Source organism: Nicotiana sylvestris, chromosome 10 (assembly GCF_000393655.2).
Source record: "Nicotiana sylvestris chromosome 10, ASM39365v2, whole genome shotgun sequence".
Taxonomy (NCBI): domain Eukaryota; kingdom Viridiplantae; phylum Streptophyta; class Magnoliopsida; order Solanales; family Solanaceae; genus Nicotiana; species Nicotiana sylvestris.
This window is the reverse complement of record NC_091066.1, coordinates 112323122-112341600: the sequence shown is the minus strand read 5'-3', so window position 1 is coordinate 112341600 and position 18479 is coordinate 112323122. Positions and strand designations below refer to the sequence as shown.

Here is an 18479-nt window from a genome sequence, read left to right as displayed (position 1 = left end):
TAACCATATGCATGTACACGTTTCCACCAAGAAAACTGGAGAAAAAACAGGAAAAAATGTGCATCTACTATCCAAGTTCCAACATAAAAAATAGTAGCACAAATTATAGATAACTTAATAAAGGTTTTAAGATCAATAATTTTGAAGGAAAAAGCATCAAAGGTTTACAATATTTAACATCAATCAACTGTACAAACATTAATAACCAAGGACAAAGTCCGGAGAAAACTCGCCAGAAAAGCTGAACAACCAAAGCTATAATGGAGAAGCGCTCAAACTAAAACACAATTAGCATGATCAACAGGTAAAAGATAATAGTTGAGAATCGACGAATGATTGGTAAAGATAAACCAGTAAAAGTAGACAGACAAAAACAAAGACAGATGCCGATGGTATGTGGAAAATGAAGCAAACTAAGGGGTTGCTTACTGGAGCAAAAAGTCAAGTGCTGCCTGGTCATTTAAATATTTTACCGATAAGTCGCATAAGTGGCGTTAGTTTTTTTTCATTTAATAGTGTATTCAGATATATAAGGGGTATATTTGTAATTTAACTTATCTCTTAGGGTTCCTGTTCTAATACAGTATAGATGATATACATTGGACAAAGGGGAATAGAATTGGATGTCATGTTCATTTTGTCTACTAACCTCTTATTAGGTTGCCATAGCACAGTATCTTCCCTCGTATTTCTAAATGATGGTAGAAAAGGCAAACCCTAGAGGAGAAGTCCTTTGGAAGCATTTGTCGCGTTCTCCATAACACGATCAATGTGTTCAGAATCTAATCTTCCTAATTTGTGTCACCAATTACATGGGAAAATATTCCTTCAACCTAAATTCTTCCACCAATACCCGATGAATGTGGCATAACGGAACATTAGCCAAAAGAAGACCATTGGCATAGTACAGTTATGCACAGTAAGGAAATATGTACCCAGAGAAATTGACACACATGGAATTGGTTCTGAATCAACTTCAACGAGGTAGCAGGCCAGTGACGGAAAGTGGTTGAACTCACAGGCCACATTGTAGGAACAAAAGCAAAATGGTCATTTCACATGTCAGGATTGGCTTCTTCTGGAATCACAGTCAAGGTGGCAGTAGCATTATTCGCTCTTTTCACCACAGCTTTCAATTGTTTTCCAAGGTTTTCGCCCATTATATCAATGATCTGTAGCAAAATCAGAGAATTAAAAGTCACTAGTGCTTAGTACAGAGCAATGCCGGTAATTATTATTATATAAGAGCCAATCAACCAATTAAAATAATAATATATTGCAGGTAATTGTCATTATATACCATCACACTCAGGTTTCAAATTTTGCACTTCACATGAATGTCTTAACTTTTCATCAGTAGAATGAATATTTGTCATTTCATTTTCAACTACAAATATTTGCAGAGTAACCATGACACCTGCACTGTAACAGTCAAAATTACCCTGATTATCAGTAAAGCACGTAGAAGGGGCGCCTTGGAGCAATGGTAAAGTTGTCTCCATGTGACCTATAGATCACCGGTTTGAGCCGTGGAATCAACCATTGATGCTTGTCTCAGGATAGGGTGCCTACATTACACTCTCTGGGGCGCAGCCCTCCCCCGGACCTTGTGTGAATCCGGAATGTTTTGTGCACCAGGTAGCCCTTTTCCCTTTTTATCAGTAAAGCACATCTACTGCTCCTTCGCCCCAATAGCAAGGAGGAAGAAACTGAAGGCTGTTAAACCATTTTGAAGTTTCCATTTTGCTGGAATGAGATTTTCAGAATATTTGTGGGAATGAAGAATTTACTAGACGCTAGATGGAACTACAAGAATCTCACCATCTTCTTCTATGCTGCTTTTCCAGCGCAGTTGCTCTGAAGCAAGCATATTGACACCTAACTCTTCCTGTTTTTATTGGAGCCTTCTACCCCCCAGATCCAGAACCCCAATTCCACAATCAACCCACCTACCGCTTCCCCTCCAAAAGAAACACAAAAATAAAAAGAAAAGCAGTGACAAAAGCACCCAATCATTGCCTTGTCTCGAGTTCTAGGTGCTTTTTCTTTCTTTGGTGTGTGCGTATGAGACTTTTTCAAAGGAGGTTTATGCATGCTAGGGTGGTAGCCATAGGTGGAAAAGGCAGCATTTGACAAGTAAAACAATGAGAAAAAGGTAGGACAATTAATAATTACACAAATAACGATAAGGAAGGAAGGGCTTTCGACAATGTGCCAGCTGGAAGTAAGGGTAGAGTTATCTTTACATGAAGCAACTGGTCTTCAGAAGAAAATCCTAAGCAAAAGGGCTCAAAGTGGTAGTGTGTGAAATGAGAAGGTAATGGCTATAAACTCTGACCAGGTTCTGGTGATTAATACAAATATAGCAAGTATCAGCTGAGGGAAATCAGGTTGTTTACGTACTTAGAGGAGATAATAAAATGTCATCTGGTATTTTGCAAACCATAAAAATACACCTCCCCGAGAAGTATTACAAAGAAATAAGAAACTTGTAGATCGCCTAATATGCAGGTGGAAAATTATCAATTTTTTATTCTTTTCATTTTGCCCTTTTGGTCCCTCCAACCGGACGTCATTAACATTATGGCTCTTAAGGTGATTTTACCTCCTTTATACTCCCAACAGGCTTTCCATCAAATTCAACAACCACGTCACTAGGGTGAAATCCAGCACGATCAGCAGGGGACCCTGGAGTCACCTGCGAAAATAAATGATTCACTGTCTCAAAAACATATTCAACAGACAAACATGTAAAGGTCCAAAGAGAGCCAATAAGTTATGTACATAACCCAGAAAAAGATCAACATGTATGTTCACTACTTTACTACATTAACATCCACCCTATACAGTAAAATGACAGCGAAAATGATTGGCAGGTCTCATGATAACACCAAAGCATCAAAAGGGTGAATATCTAAAGACTAAAGATTCACGATGCAGCATTAGTGCCTAAGAATCCATGAAATAAATTAACTTGAAGTTTAATGTCACAGTTCAAACCCCATACACAAACAAATGGCAAAGACATGTACCTCACGCCAGTGCTCCTTCAAATTTATAACACGGAGATCTATTCAGAGATGTACTAGTATATGAAGAAAAACAAGACAATGAAATTTATTGTCATTGTAATAGTGCAAATGCCCGATATCACTGATCATCAACAATAAAAAATTGTGGTGACAAAGCTGGTGATGGTTAAACACCAGCCTAACATCCATCTGTGTAGCAGCATTCATAAACATAATAGGGAAGTTCCAGGCAGGAAGCTGATTCTAGGTTTGATCAAAAAATAGAATAAGCCAAACTAAAGAAAAGCTGAACGCTCATGTTTGAGCTGCCACACGTGTAAATCTGAATTTTCCCTGGCAAATGCCACAAATCAAATGATAAACAAAGAAAGCTTTTTACAGCCAACGAAACAAGTTCAGACGGTAAAGATGTTCTCGTTAAATTAGTTTTGGGTCCATGACGCGAAATATTTTTTTCTTCCCCATAAAAAAAAAATGTACCAGAGTTGTTTCTGCGCAAGCTGTAATGCACATAATATCTGCCCCTAAGGTATGTAAAAGAGAGCCTACCACCGTTCCTTCACCAGATAAAAGAACAATCTATAAATAAGGGAAGAGGAAAAACTCAAGATGCCATACCATTGATACAAGAACTCCCTTGTTGACTTTTGGAAAAGATGGATCTCTTTCCTGAAGCTGTGCAACAACCATATCATTAAGATCGAGCATTTTCAAACCCAACCAAGGTCGAATAACTCTCCTGTGTAAGATCAAATTCCATTATTAAATTTTTTTTAATGAAAAGTCTCAAAATCAATCAAAAAAGAGTCTCAAATACCTCAGAAAAGGAAGGAGTAACTCGTAGATGCCCATGCAAGAAGAATGATTACATGGAAACTTATTGGTTCTTATCAATTAATACAAGTTTGTGAGACAAGAGAAGAAATGCGTCCTTGAAAGCCAACAGAGATAAAGAACAAATAGATGTCACTAAAATTATGGTAGAAATGTTCACAAAATCTCCAAATATCCATTCAACACAGTGACAGAGCCTCTGTGGCTCTATGTCTGCATTTGGATCTTTCAATTTATTCAGTATTCATATCTTTTGATTTTTCCTGTTAATGCGAGTGAATCAGGGAGAGGGGGAGAAGGGGAAGGAGATGTTAAAATCAAGCCTACACAAAATGCTGATAATTTAGCACCTGACGACAACTATAGTGTTTTGATATCATACCCCCTTTTCTTGAAGTGATCTATAATCTTGGTAACAGAATCAATTGGTACAGCAAAGCCCAAACCATCAGCTGCCAATACTTTCATGATATTAACTCCGATTACTTCTCCGTCGACATTTACAAGAGGTCCTCCAGAATTGCCCTACATTGGGGAAAGACGAAGTTATGTTATATGTCAAAACAAAATAGGTAGTTTCATATTTTGAAAACTGAAGCTGAAAAGAGGAAATTTTTTTATCTATGTCAAAACATAATTGGTAGTTTCATATTTTGAAAACTGAAGCTGAAAAGAGGAAAATTTTTTATCTATCATAATCCAGTCAATCTGGCAGAGATAATAAAGCAAGACATGCTTCTCAGGATTTCGTAGATCCATGCAGATGTCAACACAATTAGAACATTTTTCCACCGTTTCGATCTGTCAAACGGCTGTTCGACTTACATACAGGATTGCATTATGCAGGAAAATTAGCCCAATAAGAAGGCAATAAGAAATTCTGACATTACGATGCCATTCCACACACACTCCTCAACAATCAACTTTTCCTGCTCCCTCCTGATATATTGCTCCTACGCCTCTCTTTATTTATAAAAATAAGAAAATGATAATATCTCCTTTGCCTGCCCCTTAAGCAGGTGTAAAATCCAATGTCTCAAAGCTCTCAGTCAACCAGTGGTTTTTTTTTTCCCCGATGAAGTAAATTAGATCCATTAATATCAACCAGTGATTTTCTCCTTCCCATATTCAACTGTAAGGGGAGAGGACGACCCATCGCCTCTGAGCCTCAAAAGGTATCAAGCAATTAACAAGTACGTCTCAGTCCCGAAGTAGTTGGCTCGAATAAACATTTGACTCCCTACGAATCCCTCATTCCAATATATATATTATTGGGAGTGTTTTTCAATTAAGATTATTAAAATCTCCCACTTATCTAATACAAGTCTCTAACTAGACCAAATAGGCATCTGACAAACACTGGACCAAAATAAACGATCTGAGTGCTACAATAACAACTAAAGTTTAATCCCAATTAGTTGGTCACCCAGAAAAAAGAATGTAGACAATTGGCATAATTTGCAGTTTACCAACAGTTATTGATTCAAGGGAACCTTCACAGCAGCAATTTTTGGGACCACATGTTTATCGGCAGATTCCAGAAAATTACTTCTAGTCCCAAAACCCAAATCAGGTTTCTTAGTTATAGCCCATGGCTGTTAAAGCAAGATCGGGAGTATATCATATTCAAATGTGAGGGACAACATAAGTGGGTATAAAATAATTTCTTGATGAATGGAATTTTTCTTAGTACATAAATGGTTTACATAGACCCTTGTGGTCCCGCCCTTCCCCCGACCTCGTGCATAGCGAGAGCTTAGTGCATCGGGCTGCCCTTTTCTTTACATAAATGGTTTAATACCTGTGAGTCAGTTTGAGTTTTAAGAAATATGCAAAAGCGCAAGAACAAAAGTTCTCTGTCTGGAAATAGAAATATATATAGATTATCCAAAAGGGATAATAATACGTTGTATTTTGGATACAGGGAGCATTTGTTTATTGTCTCTTTCCCTTACTATTGCATAAATAAATATCTAGGCTTAAAGACTAAATATTTATGTCTAAACTGTATGTCACTGAAAAATTTAAGCCACTGATATTTAATTATACAGATAGTAAGTTTGCAGTATTTAGAAGAGACATGCATAAGCTGCACGATAAACAAATTAGATGCTACGAGAAGAAAGATATGGAATAGCATTCCATTATGTATTGTTTAGCTAATATAAAAGAGAGGAATAGAAGAACTTTTGAAGGACTTGAGAATTCTGTACTAAAAGTTAAAAGAACCCTTGTTTCATTTACTTTAGGCGTAAACATGACATCCATTTTGTGTAGAGAGTTGGCAGGAGTTTTGGATGATCAATGCGATCTTGTAGTATAACTTTCTTTTATTGAACATCATCTTGGTGTATATCTAAAAAAATTGATTAATAAAAAAATAAAATTTGAATTATTTAGTATACTACTTAATATAAATCCATGTTATCCGCATTCTTAAATTCACGGCTAAATAATATAACTGGAGCACCTATATTATCCCAAGAATCGGAGGATGAAGATTAGGAGACACAAGTCACGCTATTACCTATTTGAACGGAAGGTATCTGAAGATGTCAGTTTATATGCTTTGTACTGAAGGAACTCAATATAATCCGGTAGAGAAACCATCCAACTATTCATAGTATTGGATCCCATTTGGCTACAACAAATTTTCTCAAATTTTTGACTAAAACTTGTATGGTTAACCATAGAATGCCAAATCAGAACAAGTTAAGCTGGAGACTTCCCTTTTTTTTCTTCTTAGTTAGACGGAGTTGGAAAGGAAAAGACGACCTCTGGCAACCAAGTTCTTCACTTGAAATAGTGAAAAACTGAAGAAATATCCGAGAAAACACTGTTCACAACAGGAAAAAAAAAAGCGTCGATCACGCCGGAAAAGGTGCACTATTTATGCCAGAAAAAATAAAAATTGTCGGAATTTGGTTTAAATTGGATGGGTAGGCTCGGAATTACTAGACGAGACAGCTGTCCTTAAGAAACTTTTTCAAAAATGGCCGGAAAACGTGTCACGTGCCGGCGCATGGGTCTGACGCGTCGCCGACGTCAGAGGGTTTTCAGGCGCTTGAGGGCGCGTGGATAGGGTTATGCCGGTGTGGTTTTCTAGGGTTTGGTCGCCTGAGAATTCCGCACCTATTGGTGGTGTTACTTTTCGTAGTTCATCGAAAAAAAGGCACGGTGACTATCCCGGACTCGCTGGTTACTGCACATCAGAGATTTCTCACTAATTGCTCAGATACCATGTGAGAAAACACTGAAGAAAAATATATTATTAATATTCTATTCAATTATAATACAAGGAGCCCTATTTATATAATACATATCCTACTCCTATTCTATGTGGGACTAGGACTAATTCACGTTCAATGGCGGAGACAGGATTTCCGCTAAGGGGATTCAAAAAAGAAAAAAATTAAAAAAAGGTTGTAGCCAGTGGGAATAGAACCAATGACCTTACAAAGGTTTTGAATCCCCTTGACCATTAAGCTATGCTTTTGGGCTATATCAAGGGGATTCAACACATAATATATAGAGGTAGAAAACAGATTTTACCTTATATACACAATGTAATTTTTTGACGAACCCCTAAATCCGCCTCTGTTCATGTTATTTACATAACTATCTAACTTCATATAAAATGGAATGGCACTGCTAATTTCAGAAAATATCATTCCACCTGATTATGAAAAGTTCTGGATACCCAAATGTTTTCCTTGGCAATACACATTTGGCAAAGTTGCACAATTGCCTATATTAATCATACACAATCATGTGAAAGAAACGAAACTTCTTGGAATCTTAAGACATAACCGTACCAGACTTCAGTTCAGATTTAATCAGATATAGTTTCAGAATGTGTCGCTTTTGGATGACATGATTGATCCTAAGGAAGCACTACTGCTAAAGTTTTCTTGGTTAGTCATACTTCTCTATAACAGCATCTCTATATAACAATACTTCACTATAAAAGCCAAGCTTTTTCGGAACCAATTTTTAAGTTATGTTATAATATATGTTCTCTATAACAGCACTTCGCTATAACATCCAAAAAGAGAGATTTGGTTGTATCTAACTTTCAACTGGGGATTGTCTTCTGCAAATAGGACATTAAGTTCCCAGAAGTACACTTTCTAAGAAGCTCTAAATCCACTTAACAGGGGACAATCAACACCATAGGGTGCTAAGGTTCAACGAGAAATAGATCAAAGCAAAGTAAGCTATGTTATGTATCTGATTAGCATTATGCAATTGTATATCCCTCAAAAACCTGCACTTCGTATAGAACTACAAAAACTAAAATCTATTATTTGTAGGGAAGAAGACTATATGGATGATGAGTAATCTCAAATGCTAAACCTGACGAGGAGGTTGGTTGTTGAGGTGGGATGACTAAGGCCACAATCCTTTACCGAAGCTTCTTGCTGTGAAAAGGAAAGGAAAAATATTCAAGTTGCACAAATTCCATTGACAGCCAATATCCTTAAAGAACATTATGTACTCTAATGCATTGAGACTGCAGATGTTGATAAGCTTAGATTAGAGAGAGAATAGGACTCTAATCCTACACATACTGACGGTGAAAATTACACTTCATTACCAGCATTATTCATTTGCTCTCTCAACTAGTAAAGTCTTGAAAGCTCATCGTTTGATGTGCTTCTCATGGAAAAATTAAATATGATTTGCCACCAATTACCGAAACCCCCCACCCCACCTCCAAAATAAAGAAATCCAAAGAGCAAGGAACATTAGAAATATGCAAATATATACATAAACTATGAGTAACTTACGGCATTAATAGCACAATCAGTCTGTAAATACTCTCGCCGCATGCCCCCAAGTCCAAGATCACTACTTTTACGATCGACACAGCTACATGGAACAGGGAAAGAAAAAATTGGGATCAATAAAGATTAATCATTTATGCAACATCTACTCAAAGTAGAGATAATTAGGACTGACAGCAGTGGACATTTCTTTGGTTCATGTTATTCTGCATGCCCATACAAACTTATCTTCGAATGAAACTTCATGAAACAAATAGTTTTGCACCACTACTAAAGAAACAAAAGAAATTTCCATGTTGCTTTCTGCTCATATTACCTCACAATGCCTGCTGTAATTGTATTTTGAAGGGAGAGGGGGCAACCCATAGCCACCACCCAATCCCCAGGGCGAAGCATGTTTGAAGTGCCAAGTTTGGCAGTTGGAAGTGGAGTTTTGGATTTTATCTTTACAATTGCAATATCAGAATGTAGATCGGCATTGACCACAGTACCCTCAAATACACGGCCATCTTGCAAAGTCACATCAACCTACAAAAAAGGTTTTCAAAATTGACTTACACACAATTGAAATAAGGACAACAGCAAAAGAATACAGATGACAGATAGATATGGACAAGCTACTTTAACATAATGACCCATGCATACCACTCAAAAAGAAAAAGAAGAGGATCATCCTTCGGATTTCAAGGTCCAAGACAGAAGATCAAACACGCTAATTACAACCAAAAAATAAAAACAGAGGAAAGAAACACAACCCGAGATCCACTTGCATACAACGGCATATTCAGGATTTCAAGAACATGGGTACACTATTACGAGGAGGTAGATTCAGGATTAACATTTGATGCATTCAACTTTTGCATTCTTACCATGAATTCATTATACTTTGAAAATTATAGGTTTAAAAGTATTTTTTTTGGGTAGTTTTAGTGATTTTCCACATATGCATACATCTATAATTTGTACCGAAATTGTTAGGATCGGGTGAACCCATTGCCTATATGCTACATCCTCCACTATCGCAATTTTTGATAAAGACATTCAATTAAATTATAGACTTGGGAATTTCAATTTATTAGACTTGGGAATTTAATTTATTTGTTGAGAAAGGGTAATAATTTTATCATCAACAACCAAAATAGGGCTAGTATCTAATAATTACAAGAAGAAAACCCCTGCAATTCTTACAAGGAGTCAAAAAAGTCTAGCAATGATTCTGCATCATCTACCAATTGTTCTTTACACCAAACATGAAAAAGAGAAATGCACGAACCCTTGATTTTCTGGGATGAGCTGCTCTCACCTTCAAAACATCTTGCGTTCCTCTCCTTCAAACTGTCCACCATATGCAAGCTGGAACAATCTTCCATCATACCTTGTGACAAGTTCTTCCTTTTATACTGTTCCAGCTACATATCAGGCCAATAATGTCTTTAGGCATCACCCCAAACAGTTCCAGCTAGTGTTAAGAAGAGCTGCCAAAGTTGTTTAGTAACGCAGTGTAGGAACAGATGTTCATTGGTTTCAGCATCCAGCAAGCATAGAAAGAATGTAGAATTGGTCTGAATACCTCTTCTCCGTAGAATTTCCAGTGTGAGGTAGGCTTTTCTTACCACTAACCATGAAAAACATATAACTTTGAATGGTACTCTGATCTTCATATCCTTTTCCAAGGCTAGGGGTGTTGGGCTGCCAATAGATGAAAGATAGGTGTATGCTGCTCTAACTATGGATTTTGAGTTACTGCCTCCTTTGCATGTAAGAGAGTCCTCTTCCCCATCCAATCCTGCAACCTTCTAGCATTTTGAGAATTTCAGTAACTCTGGGAAGAGAAACCTTCTGAAAGTTAAGTTCCATGGGGGCTCCAAGATTCTTTTATTGTGGTATTAGGTGAAGCTGAAAGGATAAATAGATTAGGAAAGAGGTCTTTCAACGCTCCATGCCCAAGCCAATCATCATTCCAGAAAGAGACGATCCTTCCATCTCCATCTTAAAACCTATGTTTGCTGAAAACTCCTCCCATAGGTTCCTAATGTATTTCCTGTTGCTAACTCCATAAGTTCTCACTGGATTGGTACTCTAGTGTCCTCACTGCTCATACCTGCACTTGATAACCTGTTCCATAATGCTTGTTTTCCAGTGTTGTATCTCCAAAGTCATTTCATTAAGAGACTTTTGTTAACCAGACTTACAGTCTATTTGGCCAAGCTTCTCCTAAAAAAAGTATTTTTTTTCAAAGTTCAGGTGTTTGGCAAAGTTTTTAGAAGGAAAAAAAAATGCTTTTGGGTAGAAGCAGAAGCAGTTTTGGAGAAGCAGAAAAAAATAGCTTCTCCCCAGAAGCACTTTTTAAAAGCTTGACCAAACACTAATTACTGCTCAAAAGTATTTTTCAAATTAATTAGCCGAAACACAAACTGTTTCTCCCCAAAAGTACTTCTGCGAAAAAGCACTTCTCAAAATAGGCTGATTTTAGAAGCTTGGCCAAAGGCTATTATATTTCTAATGCCTAAACCTCCAACTCTCTTGCTTGAAATAAGAGCCTTCCAGTTAACAAGATGAAGGCCTTTGGGTTCTCTGTTGCCTTCCCAAATGAAGTTCATTCTCAGCTGGTCAATTCTCTTCCTTACTTTGACTGGAAAAGGCAATAAGGACATAATACATGTGGGAAGGGAATCCAAGACAATGCTTACCAAAATGATCCTTTCCCCTAGGGATTAGTACTGAGTTGTCCTTCTTGTAAGTCTTTTCTCACATTTATCAAGTACCCCTTCCCATATTTCTGCAGCTTTGTTCTTAGAACTCAGTGATAATCCCAAATATTTGGTTGGTAAAGTTCCTACTTCACAACCCAAAATCCCTGCTAGAATTGGACTACCTGCAATTGCATTAATTGGTACCAGCAAACTCTTTCTCCAATTAACGAGATGCTTTAAAAAATTGTGAGGACCAACCTAAAATGCATTAACTGAGCGGGTTCAGCATCATAAAGAATTAATGCATCATCATCATACAACAAGTGTGAAATCTCCATATTGGTGTTCCTGTTCTGGATTATAAAACCCTTCAAGCATCTGGTAGCCGTGGAAATTCTCAGTATATTGCTTAACCCTTCCATGGCTAGTATGAAAAGAAAAGGTTTTTTTTTTATAAGGTAAATTGTATTAATCAAAAGGGAGAAAAACTCCCGTATACAAGAAGTATACCAAAAAGTACAGAATTTACATCAGAACATGATTCTCTACAAATGACGCCCAATCTTCTATACAAGTAGGGGCTATATGAGTGCACCAAAAAGCAATCAAAGATAAAAGACTGTTCTTAAGATGTGAAAAAGGAGACCCAATCCCCTCAGGATCTCTTTGTCTTAAACCCCTCATTAAAGGGAAGAAGCCTTCAGAAGATCCATTAGTAAGGACAGAGAACTACACTATGCTAATGCAAAAGAAGATCCATTTGAGCCATTCATTCAAATCCCAAAATTCTCAGAATATTGATCAAATACCTCCAATTACATGATCAAATGCCTTTTCAATATGTAATTTGCACAAGATCCCTGATTTCTTCTCTTTTTCGACACTCATTGGCTATAAGGGTAGCATCAATAATCCGTCTTCGTTTGATAAAAGTCATTTGATGCTTGTTCACAATCTAATCTATTGCCTTTGTGAGTCTTTCCGCTAAAATATTGGAGATAATCTTGTAGATGTTGCCGATCAGATTAATTGGTCTGAAATCTCTCAATTCTTTGGCTCCATTCTTCTTGGGTATAACTTATAAGAGCCATATAAGTGGGATTTAGGCTCTTCTCAAAGATTCTCAGAGAGTGAAAATTGGCCATGGTTTGTAGGATGTCATCCATCAAAAAATCCCAGCAAGTAATGAAAAACCCCACTGAGAAGCCTTCCGGGTCAGTAGTTATCTACAACAGCACAAAGCCTTATATTATTGAGAACTTCTTGTCCTCAAAAGGTCTCTCCAACCAGTTTTGTTCCTTCGACGTTATTGAAGCAGGATTCTGAAGGTTACAATTAGGCCTTCATGCTTCTGACTCAGAGTATAACTGTTTATAAAAAGATATAATTTCTTCTTTGATCCCAACTGGATTAGTGACTTCAACCCCATTGATCTTCTGCATGTCTATGGTGTTGTATCTTTTGTGTGCATTGTCTATCTTATTAAAAAAACTGTGTTCTTATCCCCTGTTTTAACCATAGAATTCTGAATTTTTGCCTCCATGATGACTCTTCATATTAGGGGATTTCCTCAAAGTCCAATGTTGTGTTGGCTTCGTGTATCAATTCATCATCAGTGAGGTTTCTTTGTTTTGCTCACCCGCTGAAAGGCAGAGTAGGTAAAAAGGCTATTGGTTGCTTTACTTCCTTCTTTCAAAACATCAAGAATGGCTAATTGGTTCAAAAGCTATGTTTTCCTCCTTGTTAAATCCCCAAAGTTCGCAGCATTCCACTTCTTCAGCTTAACTTTTAAAAGTCTTTGTTGCTAAAATATAATCTGGATAACCCTGGACTATAAAAGATGACCACCATTCCTTAACCATCTCTACTACCTCCAACCACCAACTGGCAAATTTAAAGTATGATTTTCTTTGTTCCCAATCACCACAAGAAGTGATCAGATGTATCAGATGTGATTCTTGGCAAAGTAGACTGTCTGATATTCCTGAAAAATTCATCTCATTCAGTGATAAAAAGAAACCTATCAATTTTTGAAGCAATCCCCTGGTTGTTCCCTTGTTCCAAGTGAAGCAGACCCCAAAAAGTGGAGGATCAACTAGTTGTAGATCATTAATTGAATCAAAGAATTTCTTCAAAGCTCTAGTGAGGTGGTGATGATTGCTCTTTTCATTTGAATCTCTCGTTGTATTGAAATCACCACAAACCACCCATGGGCCACTACAAAGACCTCTTGAAGCTGCCAGCTCCCACCATAAGTCTTGCCTCTCAATTCTGGAAGTTGATGCATAGACCCCAATGATAAACCATGAAAACCATTAGCTATAGCAGTTAATTTACAAGTGATGCACTGATTTACAGTAGTAATCACCTCCCTTTGAAGTATCCTTTTATCCCACATGCTAAAAATTCCACCATTGGTACCATAGCTTCAAGGTTAACAAAATCCACCCATCTGCTCCCCCATAAATGTCTGGCAATATAGGTTATATCTCCTTCTATCTTTGTTTCTTGAAGAACCACTACATCACATATCGATTCATTAAGAGCAGTTTTAATAACTCCCACTTTTTCTCTATCATTTGATCTCCATTCATTCCACAAATATATACTTATTTTCATTAATCTACTTTAAGGTTGCCTCTCCCCCTAACCTTAGTTTGCCCATATTTGTATTGAATACCTAATTTTAGACCTTCCAATTGTCTCTTGCCTTTTGATTTGGTTGTAGGAAAATTTCAGATTATGGGGTCCTCCATTTCTTGTGCCTCCTGCTATTGATCTTCATAAATAAAGAAATGGCTTCCCATTCACACCTTTCAAAATTAACCCCAAATTGTTTGCTTAATTTGAGTACATTCAAATGCACCCATAGTGAAGCTTCTGATTCTACCCTTTGAACTTGAATTTCTATTGGAGTGGCTTCTTCATCAATGCTTGTAGTCAATTTCCCAAACACGACCAACTAGTTGTTACCATTATCATTTTTGCTTGATTCCCCTGCTCTAGTGAGTTCAACATTGTCCATCTCTATGGTCGATTGCATGTCTATGTGAGGGGTCTGGAGCAGACCTTCTTCTGGAACTAGACTAGAGTCGGTAGAAAGAGAAGAAGAGTTGAACTCCCAAAACATGATATCAAATGAAAGTTCTCTATCTCTGCCTCATGTTCTATCAAGATAAATATCGATTCTTCCAGAGTTGGAGTTTGTGGAACAAAAGCTGGGCTGATGACTAGAAGATCCTTGTCGGATGGGCCATTGAATCGGCGCAATACTTTCATTAACGGGTCCAGCCACTGCGTCTGAAGTGGAGCACGTGCCCACTAAATCGTTATATTTCAGGTTTGGGCCCAAATTGTCAAGGTCCAGATTCTCCTTACTCTTTAATAGTCCATGTACTTGAGCATTAAACACTTTCTTTCCAGACCCACTTACCCCACATGTTCCCTTTTCAAAATTCTCCCTTCTTTCGACGTGCCCATGTGACCTAGCCCTTGCTACGCCTAATAAGTCACTTCTCCCCCTATATAGGATAGACTCCTCGTATCATCCAAAGGTCTTTCCCTATCTCCATCTCCAAGAAAGATTCTGGTCTTCAGTGTCACTGGAATTTCACACCAGATTGGAATGGTATACAAAAATCCATCCCTTTCCACCTCGATATCTCTCAGAACTTCTATACTTTAATGCGTGCCCAGTGGAGATGATGTTTTAGAGTATTCTCGTTCTCTGTTTCGGTCCATCCCCCACAACGGACCCCTATTATTTGAATACCTTCTGAGATCATACATCCATAGGTAATCCCAGCAACCTTATCCAAACCTAGTTTCTTTCAACTTCATTTGGCCAGCAACCAGTGGTAGGGCTCCACCATTCAAGCTTCCACTTCGACTTCCTCCAACTCCATTCAGACAAGACGTATTTAGGTATCTTCTTGATGGAAGTTCAAACAGAAATTGATGATCTTACATCTCAAAGACATTAACCCCCATGCTGATTTCCATGAGTTACAGGCCCCATCTCCGGACATCGTTCAAAGTCATAGTTTCCTGAACTGATTCCTGAAATCTGCCGACAAGGCATCTACCCAATAGATCTTTGTCTGAGACTGTTGTGCCACAATAAATATTCTAGAGCTGCTCCTTCTGATCGGCGAAACATTTGCCCCTTCTGTCGTCCATCTGTTGTTTCTAAAGGCTTCCATGAAAGAAGACTCCACTTGAAGGTTGCTGAAGAGAGATAGCACCTTTTCTTTTTCTGGAACATTAATGAAAGTGGATATCTTAAGACTATATGTCCCCACCCTTCCTTATATGTAGTCTCCGATGTAATAATGATAGATTTGCTTTCTCCTTGAATAGCAATAAAGCTGATGTATCTACCATGCTCATTGTATTTGGGAATGCAGAAGAACACTGCAAAGTGATCCTTCTTGTTCCACCTCTTCACTGTCTTCTTTTGCTCCTTAGATGCCATATTAAATACATAAACTATCCATTTAACAACATTTATGATGATAGTAACTTGTCTTATTAAATTCCTGCTACGTTCAACCCAATCAAACCACTTCTCCGCCCTGGAGCATCTCCTTGTGATGTCATATGATTTAAAACATGCATTATAATAAATCTTATCTTCTTTCATGTTCTGAACAAGCATTACTTTGTCGAAAATAACTGAAGACGGGAATAAATTCCAGCCTAAACCGCCGGAATTTTCCCATGAAAGAATGGTTGAAGAAAAGGAAGGCTAGAAAACGTCAGCCTCGAGAAAGGTGCTTGAGAGCATTCTGCCTTTCTATCCTATGATTCTGATTTGGATGTATGACTTGGGAATTTTGAAAGAATAAACTAATAAAGAAAGAAAGAAAAACAAAAAAGTACTTAATTGAAACGCCAGAAGGGATACAAGACATGCCCATCCCCTCTTGGTTGACCCAATTTTAGAAAAAGAAAGAAAGAAGCAACAAGATAGACATAAGATTTGATTCTCAACCTAATTCTAGAGAAACAAAAAGAAAAAAACAAGATAGACGTGAGATTTAAAACTCCGACTTCACCTTAAGGTGCACCCAATAATCATTGCATAGAACTCTTTGAGCTTGGGTGCCCACATGTACGTTCAAGTAATCTTGACATATTATAGCATTGTTATCCATGATTTAGAGAGATGAGCATGGGTTCACGTGAACCCATACCCATACCCATAATCATAAATACACCCCTACTTGCACATCTATTCTTAGTCCTAGGAAGCACGATTAGAATAAGCAACAAGAATGTAAAAGTATTTTAATGTGAAGAAGTGTGAAGCAATAATGCAAAGTTCCATGCACACTTTGGAGCAAAAAGCAACAGGCGTAACCTATATCGAAGTCCATTTGATGAACATACCAGAGAAAGAAGCTCATTCTCTTGAATCAGAAAGTTAACCACCAACATAAGGCAACCATCTCTAACATAAGCACAATAGGACATAATTGATTGAATGTAACGGCATCGCAGTAATGTGACAGGAATGACGCTTTGTCCCCGAAATGTTTGCATCAACACATTACAACACACTGACCTTTCCTTTTGATGAAATACTCAAGCCTTGAAAATCGACCACATGAGCACAAGTCAAAATAGTGCCGTCAGCATCAATTATAGTTCCTGATCCTATACTCCTTCCAGCGCTCAACCCGTGAAAGCCTACAAAAGGACCAAAAATATACGTTATAGCATATTACAGGCAGTCCCCATATTGAAAACTCTGTCCATCCCATTTCGCATGACAGTATTATACACTAAATGATAGTAGAAGAAATATTCAAGAAATGGTTAAAAGTTAGTCTGATCGAGAAAATATTACATCAAAGCTAAAATTTGATTATTTTAAAAACATAGATTTTTATAAGTTGCGAAAGTTGTACAAAAATGGATTATGTCAACATCTTAGGACTTACTAATACAGAAAGAATGACATAAAATTGGAAGGGAGGAGTAATTAAGCAAATATAGTTAAAAAGCATACCCCTTGAAACAGAAATATTAACAACAGCAGGACCAACGGCAGCAGCTGCATTGGCAATAGTATCTCGTCCGAAACAATTACAACATTTATGTTTCTTCTCATCATCTCCATCTTCCCCACTACCTTCTTTCTTCACATTCTCAGGTGGGTCCAAACCAGTTCTAGCAAAAGATAATGGGACAATACCTAAAATTAAGTGGGGTATCAGTTGAATTTAAAAACAAAAACAAAACAAAGTACGAGAAATTACAATTCGGAAAACAAAAATTTATGACAACATACAAAGTTGCGATGGATCCCCGGCAAGAAAAGCAGGACGAAGAACTTTGTCTTTCAAATACGTCCAATGCAATGTCAAAGTATCTTTTAAAGGTTGCGGTACTGAAACCGAAATTGATCCTGAAATGGACCTCTATCAGAAATTTAGGGCACATTTGATCGCTAGAAAAAGTTAGAAGAATAACAAAAATCTTAATTAAAATTCTCACTTGAACTGGTGTCGTTGCCAGTAAAAACTACTGTTGATCCAGCTGCTGCCAAAGCTAATAAAGGAATGAAGGATTTGTCGCCGCAATCTGATAATTTTTTCTGCACAACAGTTAAAAAGTTTTACTCAAAAAGACGGAAAACGATTGTATTATCAAGATATATGAAAATTTTGAGGAATTTGGGAAGTGTTGTACCAGAAACCGTTTCATGAGTGCTTGATATGCCAATTAGATATTCGGTTCAATTGATTATTGGGAAGGAGGTTTGAGCAGTTAATTGGGGATGCTCCACACTCCACTCTAAAACCCCCACTCTGCAAAACCCAGAAAAAGTAGTTTCCTTCTTGAACCGACACTTGGGACTAAGGCACCACTTAGTTGTCATTCCTTCTTATACCCATTTTTGGGTCAAGCCCGCTTTACAAAAAAAAATTACAAGTATACTTATTTTTTTGCGTAATTTTAGCATACACGACTAAAGTAGCAAAGGTAATCACGCAAAACTTCAGCATTCTAATAGACTGGCCTAAGGCTGTTATGTGGTCCGGGCCCGAGCCTAAATGAGCTAAACGGGCCGGGCCAAACGGGCCCGGGCTCTAGCGGGCCAGGCCCAAGTGGTCTCGGACTTAACG

At 37.6% G+C, this 18479-nt stretch overlaps 1 protein-coding gene across 2 annotated transcripts; it reads right to left on the bottom strand.

The window, feature by feature from the left end:
- Positions 1 to 533: 533 nt before the first annotated feature.
- LOC104247943 (putative protease Do-like 14) lies at positions 534 to 18195 on the bottom strand. 2 transcript variants are annotated; one of them, XM_009804107.2, is made up of 11 exons: positions 18043 to 18195; positions 17848 to 17947; positions 17642 to 17771; positions 17360 to 17520; positions 16913 to 17037; positions 8970 to 9181; positions 8657 to 8738; positions 4249 to 4391; positions 3651 to 3771; positions 2606 to 2698; positions 534 to 1172 (listed from the first exon to the last, which is right to left on the bottom strand). In XM_009804107.2, exons 1-11 carry the CDS (start codon positions 18055 to 18057, stop codon positions 1056 to 1058), a joined length of 1299 nt encoding a protein of 432 aa, XP_009802409.1. In that variant the 5' UTR covers positions 18058 to 18195; the 3' UTR covers positions 534 to 1055. The 2 variants fall into 2 exon arrangements, with proteins under 2 accessions (XP_009802409.1, XP_009802408.1); XM_009804106.2 differs by having other exon boundaries at positions 17360 to 17545; positions 17642 to 17758.
- Positions 18196 to 18479: the final 284 nt, after the last annotated feature.

Bases quoted from the DNA above. Each gene is read 5' to 3' on its own strand.
- LOC104247943 (XM_009804106.2), bottom strand. The intron at 17,759-17,847 runs GTGAGAATTTTA...GGTCCATTTCAG, and splicing joins TGGCAACGACACCAGTTCAA to GATCAATTTCGGTTTCAGTA. The intron at 1,173-2,605 runs GTAAAATCACCT...ATTTTGCTACAG, and splicing joins CTGTTGGGAGTATAAAGGAG to ATCATTGATATAATGGGCGA.